At 46.1% G+C, this 16,090-nt stretch overlaps 5 protein-coding genes across 5 annotated transcripts; 2 read left to right on the forward strand and 3 right to left on the reverse strand.

Moving 5' to 3' along the window:
* Positions 1 to 1,008: 1,008 nt before the first annotated feature.
* N7483_012565 (MARVEL domain-containing protein) lies at positions 1,009 to 2,132 on the reverse strand (the record flags this gene model as incomplete). The annotated part of the gene is made up of 4 exons (XM_057095992.1): positions 1,009 to 1,308; positions 1,367 to 1,531; positions 1,807 to 2,028; positions 2,097 to 2,132. The coding sequence occupies 4 exons, from the start codon at positions 2,130 to 2,132 to the stop codon at positions 1,009 to 1,011; spliced, it is 723 nt and encodes a 240-aa protein (XP_056941963.1).
* Positions 2,133 to 3,198: 1,066 nt separating this feature from the next.
* N7483_012566 (uncharacterized protein) lies at positions 3,199 to 4,386 on the reverse strand (the record flags this gene model as incomplete). The annotated part of the gene is made up of 3 exons (XM_057095993.1): positions 3,199 to 3,624; positions 3,746 to 4,119; positions 4,191 to 4,386. The coding sequence occupies 3 exons, from the start codon at positions 4,384 to 4,386 to the stop codon at positions 3,199 to 3,201; spliced, it is 996 nt and encodes a 331-aa protein (XP_056941964.1).
* A 2,284-nt stretch (positions 4,387 to 6,670) lies between these two features.
* On the forward strand, positions 6,671 to 7,896 carry N7483_012567 (uncharacterized protein; the record flags this gene model as incomplete). Its single annotated transcript, XM_057095994.1, has 3 exons — positions 6,671 to 7,113; positions 7,159 to 7,337; positions 7,406 to 7,896. The coding sequence occupies 3 exons, from the start codon at positions 6,671 to 6,673 to the stop codon at positions 7,894 to 7,896; spliced, it is 1,113 nt and encodes a 370-aa protein (XP_056941965.1).
* Positions 7,897 to 8,131: 235 nt separating this feature from the next.
* Positions 8,132 to 9,720, reverse strand: N7483_012568 (uncharacterized protein; the record flags this gene model as incomplete). The annotated part of the gene is made up of 4 exons (XM_057095995.1): positions 8,132 to 8,400; positions 8,526 to 8,792; positions 8,906 to 9,505; positions 9,678 to 9,720. The coding sequence occupies 4 exons, from the start codon at positions 9,718 to 9,720 to the stop codon at positions 8,132 to 8,134; spliced, it is 1,179 nt and encodes a 392-aa protein (XP_056941966.1).
* Positions 9,721 to 11,571: 1,851 nt separating this feature from the next.
* On the forward strand, positions 11,572 to 12,132 carry N7483_012569 (Ras-like protein; the record flags this gene model as incomplete). Its single annotated transcript, XM_057095996.1, has 1 exon — positions 11,572 to 12,132. The coding sequence occupies one exon, from the start codon at positions 11,572 to 11,574 to the stop codon at positions 12,130 to 12,132; it is 561 nt and encodes a 186-aa protein (XP_056941967.1).
* Between the last annotated feature and the right edge of the window lie 3,958 nt (positions 12,133 to 16,090).

Genomic DNA, 16,090 nt, shown 5'->3' on the forward strand with positions numbered 1-16,090 from the left:
GCAAACCGGACATGATTGAATGTGATATTCAGAAAATGATGATACGAGACCAAGGTCTACTGAAGGGACCTTCGAAGCCATCGGTTCAGTCGACCACCACGCAATATTGCCCCACCGATGAAGAATTCTGCATCTGAAGGTGGGGAACTGTGGGAAAGATGGGATTCATGATAAGGCTCTCATCTCGAAATAAAAGAGTGTCATCTGGGCAGGCATCGACCAATGCAGATCTTTGTGAAGAGAGAATTGTGGAAGTGAAAGTAATGTTGTCGAGATATCAGGTCACATCTGTCAAATTGATCCATCATCAATACTCAAGTGTTCTCCTCAATACTAAGCTCGCATGAGAGATAGACCTCTTTTACTACTTGGGTACTGGAGCGTTTTTTTATGTTCTACAGCTGACCATCAGGTTTACAGCTAGTAGCCCACCTCCAGGGCTGGCATACATTCATTTCTCTTCCTTATCCATATAAAGGCTAGCCTACCTCTTTGGATACTTGCGTACCGAGGAGGGTAGGTAACTATTCACCTACAGGTATGACTGACAGTCTAGCTGAGTACGTAAACATGGGTGCTTTCATGTAGTTGAATCTGATTGGGATATAGGGTGTCCATTTAACAGTACTTCCTACTAGCAACGTAAATAGCTTTCCTCAGGCTGATCCACGTCATCATCCGATGAGGGGTCATCATCATCTGAGTCCTCTTCAGCTCCCTGCATCGCTGCGATTCTTGTCATATGCCACATGAGGAGGAGGTTCCAAGATGGGAGTGGTAGGTTCTGTGGGTCATCTGTGGTGACTGATGATATCGCCTGACGCTATCTCCTTTTTTGTCTCCAAATTAAAAAGGCTCCTCCCGCCAGCGGAGGGGGGGGGAAGGGTAAACAGATGTTTGTCTCGATTGAATGGGTTCTCTGTCGCCGAAATAAGGTCCTTTCGCTTGACACTAGATTGCAAGACTGGCAGCCAATGAAAGCCAAGACACATCTCAGTTTTGTCCTCATTAATACAAACCGGGCGAAGGGCAAACAATCAATGGATATGACCAATATGCGTAGACTCCTGGACTCAAGGTCATCATGTTCGCCGTAAACTCAGTATTGATGACCGAGTCGTCACTTTGTAGCAGGCTCTCCAATTTATCGGCCCACTCGCTGCCCCACCAGACCGTGAAGTATGTCTGGAATATGCTTCTCTTAGACATATCTGATTTATTAAACCTGAATGGGACAATATGGACTGACTCAAGCGTCGGTTGACCCCGCTTGCTGACTAGGCACTTATCATGGTCTCTTTCCAGGCTCTAGAAAGAAGTCAGATTAGTAACACCCTGAAATTAGGCCAGTTGGTAGTAGTCTTACCTTGGCGATGATAATCTGATCGCGGATTGATTTGTCTGTAACCGTGACTGCCTCATCGCGCGTTGGTGAGTCTGTGGCCGTTTTTGCCTTAGGCTTTACGCCACGGGCATCCTTTGGGACACGGGATGGAAATGGGTTCGCCCCAGAGCGGACCACTGTATGAAGCTGTTAGAGGTGAGTCAAAGAGGCCAGGAAGCCAAGTAACATAAAAGCAGTGTCAGCCTCAGCACTGATACAATGAGACTTAACACCACTAGCGCCATGCACAGCCAAGGTATAGCAGTATTAATCCCACTTGTACTTTTCGCATCCACCACTGATCAGGATATTGTCCCAAATATATTCCTTAGGCTTTAAGCAGTTAACGCCCTTAAGCAAAATAGTATAGATCTGATACATGTTAGTCTCTGTCTCTGATATTATCAGTTGGGATGACCTACAATTCCGCCAACCAGGAGCGCAACGGAAGCAAAGGCGTCTAATGCCCACGCAATGATCCCGCTCAAATTCTCGACGAATAGAGCTGCAATACCGACTAGTGAAACGAGGACACCAAGTGCACCGGCGAGGGCCGCATATCCAGTTTGGGCTGGGACACTGCCATGACCTTGAGCTCTAGCAAGGGAAACCGAAAGACCGAGAACGACGATAGTGGAAAGGAGCTGCGGGGGCACTTGAGCATTAGTACTAAGTTTGTCAGGTAAGAAGATAACCATGGAAGGGTACATACCTGAAAAGCTCGCGCGATGCCGGTGAAAAGCCGCATGTTGGGTATATCAAGTCGTGAACTCGGTTCTGTTTCCCTCAGCGGCCCCAGCCCCGGCTCTGAATGGCATCCCTGGGCAACCAATGCATCACCCATCCTTCGAGTACGGGCAGTACTACCAAACGGCCTATCAAAGTCCGGCTTAGGTTTTGCAAGACTATGCTACAAGTGTCAGCGTAGCTCAGACTGTGGTGCATCCCTGGAGTGGCACTATACGGAATGCAATCCGCTTACAGTGGGTCCACGGGTATGCAGTGCAGCAGACGTGTTAGGTGGGTGCCTCCACTCCCGAATGCAGTAAATTCAACACTCTTCAAACATGGCTTGAACAGCTTTATTCAGGAAATCAACCTGAATTGATTGGATCTTGAGATCAAAATATATATCAAGAAATGGCGGCACATGGTCCCCCTCTATCATTTTCGTTAAGGTGAGTAACCATCCGCTAGTCTTCGATCTTTCGCATTGACAATCATCATGATGCCAAACTCGTAGGCCCGCTGCCGAGATCAAGGCTCACATGTTTGCCGAGGAAGACATTTTTGTCCGAGTATAACAGTCAAGTGGGCTGAGCAAACCTGCAATTCACTGCACATGGAATGTCTTGGTTCATGGCCATCACGCGGACGACGATGATGATAATGACTGTAGGCCGATCGAGTCAAAGTCTTCGGCATTTGCACGAAGCTCCTGATCAAATTTGTTCAAACTTCCATGAAAAGACTTTGTTTTCGGTATGCATCCATATTCCTTATCGCGCCTACAGTGGTACTAGGCACTCGTTGAGAATACACCCTCCTACACCTCCTGATCAGACTCATAGAGTCATCCCTACTCCTAGTCCACCCATGGATGGTTTGGTGGTGGTTGTTGTCTATGCTGGGGCAACCCGTGTACTCTGATTGCACAGCACTACGTTGCCCTCTCTAGGTAGTTATGATAAAAGCGTTAAATTCAACCCACAGCAGAAGGGAAAGAGGAAGGTGATCCCCAAAAGTATTGACGAGACTGGAAAAAAAGATAAATCAAACCGACAAAAAAAAGCAAACCGAAGAACTCCGCAAACTCAAGGAGGTGACCAGAGCTTGATATTTTTGGCCTTGGTCACTTCTTTGATATCAGCAAGCAAAATATCCGATCTGGTAGAAATTGTTATTCCCTCCTTCAGAAAGCCCGCGATGACCATGCCAATGATGGAAGATTCCTTCCCTTCCTCTGGCGTCACTGGGTAACCAATCATTCCTCCAGAGTCGCCTGTTGCAGAGAAAGGCTGTTCTCCATGACTAGCCACAGAATACTCACGCGTTGGCCTTGTAGTAACGGCTCCATCAGTAATCTCAGTCTCAATATTAGCACACCGAAGTCCGCTGTAAGTTCCAATTGTTTTCATGGAGCGATATCCATGCATACGAACTTTCTCACCATGAAGCTCCAAACTTTGTAGAATTGAAAGCGTGGCGAACTTTGTGGCTAAGGGGTGGGTGCTGTCAAACTATTGACTTCCCCCTCCTAACAATTATTTTAAAGGAGAAATCAAAGGGGCAAAAGAGAGCGCAGTAAGAAGCAAATCATCATACCTATATAGGTGGCGAGCGAGAAGTACTTAGATGGACAAGGGCCCAGTCAAGACTCGTGTAACAATCTTTTCCATCTTCCTTCAAGCCACAATTCTTATATTTGAAGCCAGAGGCCACAGGGACTTTTCCAAGCAGCTGAAAACCATTCTTAAAGCGATCACGGAGGGCCTGAAGATCCTCTTTTCTCTTTGCCTGATCAGACTTGGATTTTGCATAGCTCTCGAGTGTCTGGCTACTCAGCTTCTCAAGCATACCCTCATCTTCAAGCTGGCGGAACAATTTGTAGCTACTCCGCTGTTCATATGTCTTGATTGCCTCTTCCATAGTTGTCACTTGTTCTCTGTAGGCACGTTGGGTTGGGTGGTCGACATTAAGAAGGCGATTAACATCCGCATCGTCCGTGACGCTTGCTCAGATACCATTCTGGTTCCATCCCTCAATTACTAAGTGATTGTCAGTTAACAGAGTTAAAAGCACTTACACTTCTTATCCTCGGGCGAGAGGCCAGAGAAAGGGGGGACTACTACGTGCCAGCAAGTTAATGCAACGGTATGCCAACTACCGGAGTACGGGGTTTGAAGCTCAAGAAAACACCCAAGCGTACCACTCCCATCATGCTCCAGAGGTAAAGCAATGGAATCGATCGCCATTGATTGGCCATCCCTGGATAAATCCATGGAGAAGCTCGGTGCTGCTGCCTTCCCCTTGCATCTGACGAACCAGCCTATCCTCCACAATTTGAACAGCCACCATTTGAAGACGCCATCTCTTCAGAATAGAGACGACCTTCTCCCGGGTTTCAGTCCAGTCCTGGCTGCGATCGACTAGGATCAGCACGGTTGGAGGCAGTCCAGCAATGTGGAGCTTCGACCACGTCGGTAGCATCCAATAAACCGAATTGAGGTTAGATCCAATTGATCGAGGAGCTCTTGCGGGAGGGGCTCCCATCCCCAGAATAACTTATCACTGCGGAGGATAGGAGAGGTATTCATTGGCATAAAAGCCATGGGGTCGGCAATTTCAACCGAGCAAGAGGCGAGGTTATTGCTAATCAGGAGTGTGCGTAGTTCTCTAGCACACTGGAGCCAAGTATCGTCTACTCCTTCTCTCTGCGCCAGAATGTAAAGGGCGAAGGAGGGCTCGGGCTCGGGATTGACAAGAGACTTTCTTCCAAAGAAGGACAACCGGATACCGTGTTGTTTGAGTTGGTACTTGTCGATAATGGCAAGAATTTTCTCTGCAAGTTCACCTCTTTCGGATGTCTCAAGACGTGTCAACCCGGCATGAGGATGGCTTTTGGGAATAGGGAGGCTTTCTGTTGGAATGGAGCATAAGTATGGCCCCCACGCGAAGGTCTTCGTTGTGCCTCTCGAGGGATTCTTTATCCCGCCGTTCAGCAGCAACTTGCATAACTAGAGGGGATGCGTATGAGAGCTCATGGTCTGAGCCACGGGAGTTAGAACGCAGGATTGTTGAAACTGAAGCCAAGGTGTGATCGGGAGAGTGCTTTTGGTATTTGTTGAGGCCCTTAAAAGTAGTAGAGTCAGAGACAGCTGGAATGGAGGAGGACTTGATAACAACAGGGTGGATGATATGATTCAAGAGAAGAGAAAGGACCTACCAGGTTGCAAAAAAGAGATTGGTCGGACAGAGCGGATCTTAAAGGAGGTGATCCGAATCCCAGAGCGGTAGAGCGGAGCCAGAAGAGGTGAAGAAAAAAACTAGCCAAACCTCAATAAGGGTGGTAGTAAGACACAGGGTAGACTGGAGCTAAATGGGATAAAAAAAACTTGCTAGACCTCAATAAGAGGAGCGCGAGCAGGAAATGAGGCGAAGGTGGGAACGGGAGCATCACCAGTAGCTGGCGTAAATTGTGATACTAGTCCTAGTTGACGCTTTCTATTTCCGACCAAAAACGCGAGATGATGTCCTTCTTATCATTGAGGCCTGATCGAATCTGGTCGATGGAGGATCTGGATACACAGGAAGGTTTGGAGCTCGGGTTGTATCTACTCGATGACCTCTCCCGACGAACAATTTCATTCCACCTTACTCGCTCCATCCATGTGGACTACACGGATATTCCTCATGGAATGGTAGATAGCGTGACAAAGCTCTTTCCAAAGGAGAAAACGCAAATCAGGAATCCTCTTGCGAAGAGGGGGCCGGGGGCATTTGAAAAACCAAAGGAATTATATTTCAAGGCATATCTTGCACATTCTCTATCTGATATTTCCCTTTGTTTAAAGTAAGAGGGATTAGTCTATCCATATATTATAGCATATCAAATTAAAGTCTAAGAAATAAAGGTACTCTAAGCTATATTAATAATGTACTATACTAGATAGGTAGGGTATAAACCAACTTCAAGTACTTAGCAGTAAGCCATACTAGCTCATATATATCTTCAAAACGTTTTCTTTACTTTACTTTTTTCATCACTTAACTCTTTCCCTCATTTAACTCTTTCTCTTACTAAACTCTTTCTCTTACTCAACTTTTTCCTTCACTTACTAGTAGATCACTCTTTCCTTTTCAAGGTTCCTTCACTCCTTCCTTCACTATAATTCTTTTCCTTCCTCTTTTCCTCCAGGGCTTCTTTCCTCTTCCTTCCTTCTACCTTCTATTACCCATCTTTCTGCTATCCTGCCAGTTTTTTCCCAGCCATCATCCATCTTCTCATTGAGGGTGAACTTCTATCTTGGCCGTCTTTCCTACCATCCTCTCCGAGGATTGGTCTCTCCCTTTGATTTCTTTTTTACACCGTCCTCTCCGAGGATCGGCCTTGACCCCCTTTTCTCTCTCTCTCTCTCTGTCTGTCCTTTGTGAGGATTGGTCTCCCCCTCTGCTATCCACCACCGTCCTCTCCGAGGATTGGTCTTTACACCCTATTCTCTCTTGCTGTCCGTCCTCTCCGAGGTTCGGTTTTTCCCCATCTTTAACACCCCCGCGACAATCATCATGTCTTCCAATGACATCAGAGAGTTCAATTTGGGGAGCTCGACTGACATCGTGATTATGGTCAGTGAGAGCGAGAACGAAGATTCCTCGTTGCCATCTGATAAGAGAGCTCTGTTTCGAATGAAAAAAGTCTCTTTGAGCAGAAACAGCGACTTTTTCAAAGCTCTGCTGCCAGTGGCCGACCAAGACCCTCGCTGGTTTGACATCCAACGCCAGAATGACCTGTTCAAGGCACTTCTATCGAAAAAATGGAAGGAAGCCGTGAAGGAATACCCGGAGATTGAGGACCACGTCATCACTTTATATGGAGACAATATCCAAAGCATGCGGATCTGGTTCAGCGTATTTTACAGGGAGGAAGTCAACCCCGCAGATGTCTCCATCAAGGAGATATGGCACACAATCAGAGCCTCAGACAAATATGCAATCGACGGAGAGAAGCTGTAGCGCTGGTTCCGAAAGTGGATCAAATGCTTCCGAGAGAAAAGGCCTGCGGTCTGGGAGGAGCTTGATACCCAACGGGAGCTTCTTTTCCCGTGTCATTTCTACGATCATGCCGAAGCATTCCAGATCCTGACCAAAAGCCTTGTCTACAAGTCCGAAGAGCAGGTATTCGAGAAAAATCCCATTGGAGATCATCGCTTGCACTTGCGTCCTTTGGTGATACGTGAGTTAATCTACTAGTCTTCCTCTCCCATGGCTAGCAAAAGAAGAGAAGCTAATATTTCTTTACAGAACAAATGGACGCTGCGAGAGGACGTTTGCGGAATAGGCTACAGTTTGCGCTATTTGACAAAAGGATCGACCAAATCCGTCGTTCGTCCTGCCAATGTAAGAAGGCTACAGTTTTCGACTTCCTGGATGAATTGTCTCGTGTCGATGTGAATCCATTGAAAGATATGATCTACAAGAGCAGCATCTCTGAGCTTCTTCGAAGGTTGAAGGATTTCAAGGTAGAAAACATCGGACCTCCTGACGAAGATTGCTTCAATTGTGGGATCGATTTCCAGGACCATGTGGAGACCGCCGCTCGCACGGTTGAGAAGTATTTCGATGGAATGTGTCTGGACTGCATGAAGGAAGATCCAGATCTCAGCTCTCCGTATTGGCAACCGAAAGGTTACCGTGGATCATATGATCGTACTTGTCGTATTCGCCATGGAGAACCTAGTTGGTACTACAGCTTTATGGGTAGACGTGAGAGGAGTCGGTTCCAGGAGAGATAGTGAGCCGCATTGGCCTTGACGTATTTGCACAAATCTTCTTCTACCGTTCACGACCTTTGTTTTCTTTCCTTTTTTTGAGAAATCAATATCCAGCGTCCTGCCATTATGGACAATGAAATTTCCATCCTGCTTCTTACTATACTAGTGTGTAACATCTAGTTCTCCTTTGAAGCTAATATCAGATAACACCGTTCGATTTCAAAATAACGTTAGCTAACTACCTACCTTCGAATGTTTATGTAATCTTGAACCACTCATGACTTAATGCATGTTCAATGCTCACGCGTTGTCCAGGATCGTAGCGGAATATTCCATAGAGAAGGTCCGCCAAAAGCGCTTGCTCTTCTTGAGATGTAACCAGTTTCTGTTGCTTGGGCTGAACGATCTCAACAGGCTTATTCAGTGCCACCTCGAGCGACCATTCTTGTGCGTCAGGTCTACCCCGAAGCCATTTTCCTTGATCATCAAAAAAGTAATTCCGCGCCTCCCATTTATCCCACCACGCTTGCGTAAGTTTACCAAAAAAGCGCGCCATCTCTGCTATGAGTTCATCGATGTCATAGATCATGTAAAAAGAGGGATTTGTTGCCGGATTTCGAAGAATGTGCATCCAAGCGCCCAAATATCACAGGCCGGGCCGACTGAATCCTCGTGCTCTAGTAAAACCTCAGGTGGCAGATAGTTCTCAGGCATTCCTAGATCCTCTGGAGGTGAAGATATCGGGAAGGCTTCGCCGAAGTCAATGATGCAGATTTTGTCGGTAAGAAAATCCTCACCCAGTCGGGAGATGTCAGCTGGAAGTGTCAAATATTGTGGCGAAGATGCTGGAAGGTCCTCGCCTGACTCGGTGCGCACATAGGCCTTTTCAGGATGACCTATTATTGAAAGTAACTCGTCTTCGGATAAGTGGTTAAAGTTGTTGAGTTTGACCAGTATATTCGAAGGTTCGGAAATCTAGACACCTGTTAGTCTCGAAGATATTTTGAATGGGGTCCTAAGGAATGTATACCTCCGTGACAGAAGCCGTGTGTATGCAACCATTTCATGAATAGTACAGCCTGATATGCCATGTTCCGCAGGATAGGTCCAGGATCATTTCCTAGCTTTAGCCATAGCTTAGGCGAGACGCATGGGCCAAGGACTGGTAGGACGATACATTGATGCGATCCGTTTGGCCCGTCAATAGAGAATGAATTGAGAGGAATCGTAATGTGATCGGCTCCGGGAACTGATTTATCCAAGTTTGTCAAAGTTAGGTCCGAAAAGGTTTTTGGATCCGCATCCGACTCCCCGACCATGACTTTGACAGCAACATATCCTGTCTCTTGCGTATCACGGCAGAGCCACACAGCACCGAAGCCACCATGACCCAGTTTGTGAATGACACGGTATCTTTGAGATAGACCAAGCGTCTCGCCAAGATGAATGGGGTGGAAACCGCCAGATTGATAATCCTCCAAGGGTTCCAGGCCTTCATTCACCCCCTCCAGATAGATGCCATGACAACTTGAAGGGGCGTGGTCAAGAGGTTTAAACTCTTCAGATGGCTCATTATCGGGGGAATGGATTTCCCCTGCTGCTATCACTTGTCGTATCATGATCAATGGAACTGTGGCTCGCCCTCATTAGAGAGTGGCATGGGTATTGGCTTGACAGACCTAAGTTCTGACTGCGCCCGGCAGGGAAGACAATAGTAGCAGAAACGGCGACCGCACGTACATATTCGATTACTGGACGCGTAGCCCAGGAGGTGAATTTGGCGGTAAATTTCCGTAACTTACAATCTGAATACCCGTGGACATCATGATCTATCAGAACCTCCATGCTGGAGCCTTCAAGTTGGAACCTTTGGACTTTGAATACACGTTGTGCAAATGAAATCATGAATTCTATATGTTGGTTATTTCAAAGCACCAAGCATGACGCTTGTACGCCGTGAATCATGTACGTGGACATGTTTCAAATGTCAGAATTTGGACATGAAACCTGGGATTGGGGCGGATTCGAGTTGAGGTCTAAAGCATATCTTCACGTTGTCTTCTGCCATCATCAATGACCCAAGTACTAGCGATTCTCGAGGTCTGGAAATGTGCAAAGCGTATGATGTATGAGAAAAATCGTGAGAGGGCGTTAAGAAAAAATCCCTTTCTCGGGTAGAATCGGCAGATCATACTACAAACTAGGGAAACTTAGAAGCCCAAGAACTCCCTTTCGAAAGATCCGGTTCAGAGAGAATACTGTTGAGAGAAAATTAGTCACAGAATGACCTATGGATCCACAATGTGTTCTCCTTCTACCTAGTCTACGGAATAAACGATCTAGCGTAGATCAGCCTTGAGACGTTTTACGGTGGGTTGCGGATGAGTTTTAGGCAGCTGCATAAAATCCACGTTCCAACACTTCAAATGTTGGCATTCCAAGGTCGATTTCATTCGCTTATCCAACTTTGGAAGTACATATCATACATAGCCTGACTCGGACCTCGGAACCTGGGACTCTGGAAGGGAGTAAGTGGGTCGCAGTGGTTCCTTGATCCTGCGCTCCAGGGCCGGTCCTTCCCGCTTGAGTCAGATTTTGGCGATCAGCCACCTGTCAAAGCTGGGCAAGTCAACTCGTTAGGCTTCAAAGATGAGGGGAAAAAATTTCTCTGCTGTCGATTTGGTGCACGGGTGGTTGGTTTGGTGAACTAAAAGTCTGAAATTCAAAACATAAACCGTAAAAGTGCAATTCGAGCAAAAATACGGAGCACAACGAAGTCACTTGTACAGCAACACGCCTGGCGCAATCCTCAAGGCCGCGTCACTAAGTCAAGAATCCCACTTGGATAGCTTCAAGAGTGGGCACCGTGACCCTAGGAACGATTAGGTTGACCGGGACTGAAGTACTAGTTTGGGCTTAGCTTTTTGATCCATCTTTCAAGGTTCTTACTAGCTCCCGAACTAGTCATAATCTGACATTTGGCCGAAAGAGAATAAATATAAGAGATTACAAGAGAAGTACCACATAATAACACTCGCCCAGGGGTTTGAACTATCGAGGGAGAAAATAGAAGAACCTTCAGGGCTTGGAAGATTGGGAACTTGAAAGTATGTACATACTAGTATCTTTTCGCTTAAATATACATAGTAGTAAGACAGTAAATCTCGAAAAGATTAGTAGCACTAACATTTGAACTTCAAGTTCACGTTGAATCATTCTCGGTCACTCAAACTTGAAGGAAACTAAAGCAGTCTATGTAAACCCGGCACCGAAATAGCGCGATAAAAGACTGCGCTAGTGCCAGTGCTACGATCTTGCTACTTAGTGTGCAGCAAGCGTCAAACTGATACCATGCACGTGTACACTCGGATTATGCTCCAAAATCGCTTAGGTAAGACGCCGACAGTGAGAATTTGCCAGCAATGGGATCTATAAAACGGCCCCATCTCCCCTGTACTGAGAAGCCAGAAAATTATTGCAAAGCTGGCATTCCATTGCAGCTTCTGAATTTACGCAAATTCTTGTCTGCACAAATCGGTAGGTACTAGTTACTACTGGGGTGCCCATCTCTGAATTTGGACTGACATTTGTGGCATGCTCGGAAGACTTCAAAAAGACATCTATGGATTTGGTTCATTTCGCCGCCATTATTGTCCTCGATGTCCTTGCCATCTACTACCGATTTACTGAAGGAACATGGTCAAATACAGCGGTATCCTGTGTGGCGCTCTCGCATGGTTCCTTGCTGGTCCATGTCTTGCTGGAGACAATGAAACAACATATGTGATTACCACCCCAATTTTCCAAGAATGGGACGATGGATCCAACATGACTGTAACTCTCCGTGTCATCAACGCCGACTACGCGTGGGAATATGCCAATACCACGTCTGATCTCAGCAAACGCACGAGAGTTAGCACTGTCGCGACAGTAGTCAAGACCGGAGCAGATGTTATTACCGTGGCTAAAGGAACGAAGGAAATCTGGGAGTTCGTTGCAGGTATCATCAAGTCCAAGTCAGACGCGGAGTCGTGCACGTTGACATATGGGACGGATCTTAGTGGTGAGTATTTCTATGGTTATGCGTATAAGGCCACAACCACTGGAAAGAATTGTGACACCACGGCGGAACGCAAGACAATCCTGAATGCCGTTGACAGATGTGCGAAAAAACTGCAATCTAAAGGTGCTGCTGTTGGCTGCTGCACTTTCGCCCATGGGGGGAACTTGGCATGGCCATCTGCAGCTCACTGCTGAGCCATCGATATATCCTGCCCATACAGTGTCTTGTTAATGTATGCCGGGAGCCTTTCCCTCAGAGGGAAATTGAGGATGAAGGACGAAACAGGTATTCTGATGCTTTACTACTTTCAAATCAAGTGCAAAAAGCGTTTCATATGAGACAAATTTGAAGTCAACTCAATTCTAGTTTTCTTGTCACTGTCGTTTTTTCATCTCAAGTATTATTATCCAATAAAATAACTACTTTCCTCCCAACGTCTTGAGCAAACATCTGTTTCTTGGGCGCATTCTCAACGAGATGGGTTCGACGCCGTGAACGCAAAATCCACAGAGGGCTCTCATTCAGACGTCTGGTGCACCGAATTCCGGGAAGAGTATGATTGTAGCACTGTAAATGTGATTAGAGAGGAATGATAGAGTGGGGGGGCCGTTGACTGCGGCGTACTTCGACCCAGTCTTCTCAGTTACAGCATGCCATTCGATCAAGCGGCACAACATGCATACCGGCTTCCAAGCTCAATGGAAATGTGGGGACTGGCCTGGGATTTTATCAAGCAAAACCTCAATGTCATTACGGACAGCCCTTGCAACTACCAGAATGTTCTCGACCAAGAGTCCCACTGGCTCAATAAACGTGACTACCCATGTTCAAGATACATGCGTATGTACTATTGACCTGTTGGATTCAAATGTTCCAAGGTTAGCGGCTATGATTTTGGGAGCTTATGATGAGCTATAGCGTACTGGTGTCGACCAGTTCCCTGATAGTATTGAAGCGAATTTTCAAATGTTGGGGATACAGGATATATTTGTAGGATAAGCACTTAAGTGCAAATGCTCAAAGTATTCCAAGAGTCCAAGGTTACCTACATAGTACTAATATATGTATTGCAGTTCAAGGGTTCCGTTCTCTCCCCAACATGCCAGTGCATGTGTCTACTATGTAAGCCTTTCTAGTACCTACCATTACTAGTAGATGCATGTAGTGAAAGTCCAGAGAAATATAATTGAGCCATTCGATAATTACCAGTATGCACATTTGCATGTCACCTAAACGATTAATTGAATATTTCAAAGCTATTAACTACTACTCCAAGCGTCTCGTTTTGAGACAGTGGATGATAGGCAATAGGGCAGGAAAAAGTAATGAGATGGAATAACTGGTGTCACAGTGACACGTGCAGCTGTGAACGAACTTCACCTGGGCAAGAAAGGAAACCCAGCCAGAAGCATGTCCAAGAATCACTTTACCATCATTCATTATTGAGCAGGTTAGTCGATACTTCGGAGGAAGCCAGAGGACTTTTTCCCCAGAAAATGAGATCCATTCACTGTCCAGAATTTGAATCTTAACCTTGTCAGTGGCTGATATCTTTGAGGATGTCGTATCAGAGCTGTAAAAAGAGGTAATGCTTAAATGGCCAAGATTTGTCTCCAAACACGGGCTGGTCTCGGAAAATTTGACATACTCAATGAAACCCGGCACTTCTATTGTTTGCTGTAGTGCACCTGTCTATCCCACAGTTTGATGCTGTCATCATGACATGCCGAGGCTAAAAGTTGTCCATTAGGAGAGAAGACAATTGAGTCAAACCATTCAGAATGTCCTTCTAGTATATGCTGCTGTGCGCCTGTGGCTGTCTCGTAAAGGTTGAAAGTGGCAGTGGCAGGCGCCTCAAAAGTCCCCACGACTAGTAGTCGTCGATTCAAACAAGGCGTCTCGCAGATCAGTGCGGTTTTGGGCCATCTAGCTCGCAATCAGTAAAGTTTCGAGTACTGAAATTTTTGTTGTGATTTACTGTCAATCTTAGCGAGATAACTGACCAGGCCCTTGCAGTAATACCGGTCGCGTCAAAAGCTACAGCTATACTGATATCATCTTTAAAGGACAATACATCATTAATGACCTTTTGAGATACCCTTCGAAGGTTAATATCCTCCCTAGAGGACTTGTGAGTTTTTATTCCCCCTTATTGATACTCCTGGTATCACTCTTTAGTCAAACGAATACTATCATTAATAACGCCTGTTTTTTGAGAGGGAGCTTTGGTGCCCGTGCTTGTTGTTGCGGGAGGACATCTTCTTAACAAAAGAATCTGCTCTTTCAGGTCTAATCGCTCAAAGGCAGCCTGCCATAGGTCATTTGGAAGAGAAGAGACTTTTGACTGGAGCTCAGTGTCACTTGACGATTCTGGATCACGAAACGCGCAGGCAGCTTCGCTCTCAGTTTCAGGCTGATCAGGCTACGGCTGGGGATCTGTATTCCGCGGCTTCGCGTGCCTCCCATGGAGTCGATCTTGCCATCTTTTAAATTTTCTTATCGTGAGGCTTTTCAATAGCTGCAGTTCCCTGGTTAAGACTCTGGTTCCTAGCAAATGCGGGGCAATGATTCCCCTCCGTGTAAACGCGTGCGGTTACTGCCTGATGCCTCCAAGTGGGGGCCAGCAATTGATACTAGCATTGTTGATCATCTCGCCAAAATTTTACTCTCGAGTCCATCTTTCGCTCAAAATGAATTTTCAAATAACCTTAAATTCAGGTTCAAAGGGCTGCGGATCCTAACAAAGGGGCAGCTCTAAGATTCCAAGATTCCAGTTTCGAGTATCACTCCAAATAACTAAATTAAGACCGGCGACTCTCTAACCTTGGAAGTTTTCTTTCTACCATTACTTATGGATTTCTTAACTTGGCCTTCCCAAGATAGTAGCTTCCGATGGTAAATATTTTGAAGAAAAAGCACCGTGTCCTCATCACTTATTCTTTTCACATTCTTCAAGCTTAATCTTGACCAACCAACTCATTAACTCCATACCAATGTCGGAGCGTCTTCGTATTTCAACACAAAATTTTCTACGAAGCAGTCCGGACAGCACGGCGACTATCTTTCGCAGGACTTGGCCTCGTGTCAAATCGTACCGTGCTCAGCCCCGCAGTCGCAAGCTATAGACGCCTCGACCCGATTCAGCACCAAGGCGAAGCATTATATAAAGGGCGATCATAAAGCCGAGAGGTGTTGGTGTTGTGAAGCCTTGAATCTTCTAATAATACAGCATTATCATGTAATTGCTAATGCGGATCGTCAGGTACATTATTTTGGTTCTCCATATCTTTTGAACTTGTGAACTTTCCTCCTAATATATCTCTTTCTAGCTACCAGCATAGGAAGAGTGCAATCTTTTCCCCAATTTCCCACATAAAAGCTCCTCCAACGGAATTCTTCTGTGCTCGAACTGCCATCTATTCTTTGATAGTCTTAAATAGCCTGTGTTCATATTTCTGCCAGAGGATTTCGACTTTTTCATTCAATATGAGCGCAGAGGAAACGGAAGACCTTGGCATATCCCAAGTGCATCAGAGTATCGCGCGCCCATCAAGGGGAAAATGGAATCATTCCGCATGGTCTCAAGGGTGGATGGTAAAAAGTATACATCTTGTCCTTCAGGAAACACCGCGTACCAGCAAGACATTTGAATAGAAACCTGGCAAAGACATGGCATGGGCCGTCGTTGTACGCAATATGACGTGGCTTCGCCGCAGCCTGTCACACCTCCATGCCCCACAACATTCGCCAGCAACCTTAGAACTCACTGAACTTTGTCATCTTTACTCTGACTAATACCTCCAGAGTTCGAACAGTTATTTGGGACAAACCTCACACTCCGATTCAGTTCATGGTTCGCCAGACGCCCAAAAAAGGCCGGAGAACCTCAATCCAAGCGCCGCAGGATAGAGGGTCCTGACGCCAATACTAGAGCTGACCAAACATGCAGATAATCAGGTCAACTAATGGACCAGTCCATGCAGGATGATAATTGTCTTCATGTGCATACTTGGCTTTTCAGACTGCGAGAGGAAACTTTAACGACGACAGCGGATTGTCCATGACGACCAGTGTGTTAATTTTGGCTCTTTCACACATGGTCCGATCACTAGGATGATCGTCCCAGTCCGCCAAAAAGAGTTCTTTTGATGT

This window comes from Penicillium malachiteum, assembly GCF_028827825.1.
Source record: "Penicillium malachiteum strain IBT 17515 chromosome Unknown utg000005l:1.0-9002435.0:326005.0-9005861.0, whole genome shotgun sequence".
Classification (NCBI taxonomy): Eukaryota; Fungi; Ascomycota; class Eurotiomycetes; order Eurotiales; family Aspergillaceae; genus Penicillium; species Penicillium malachiteum.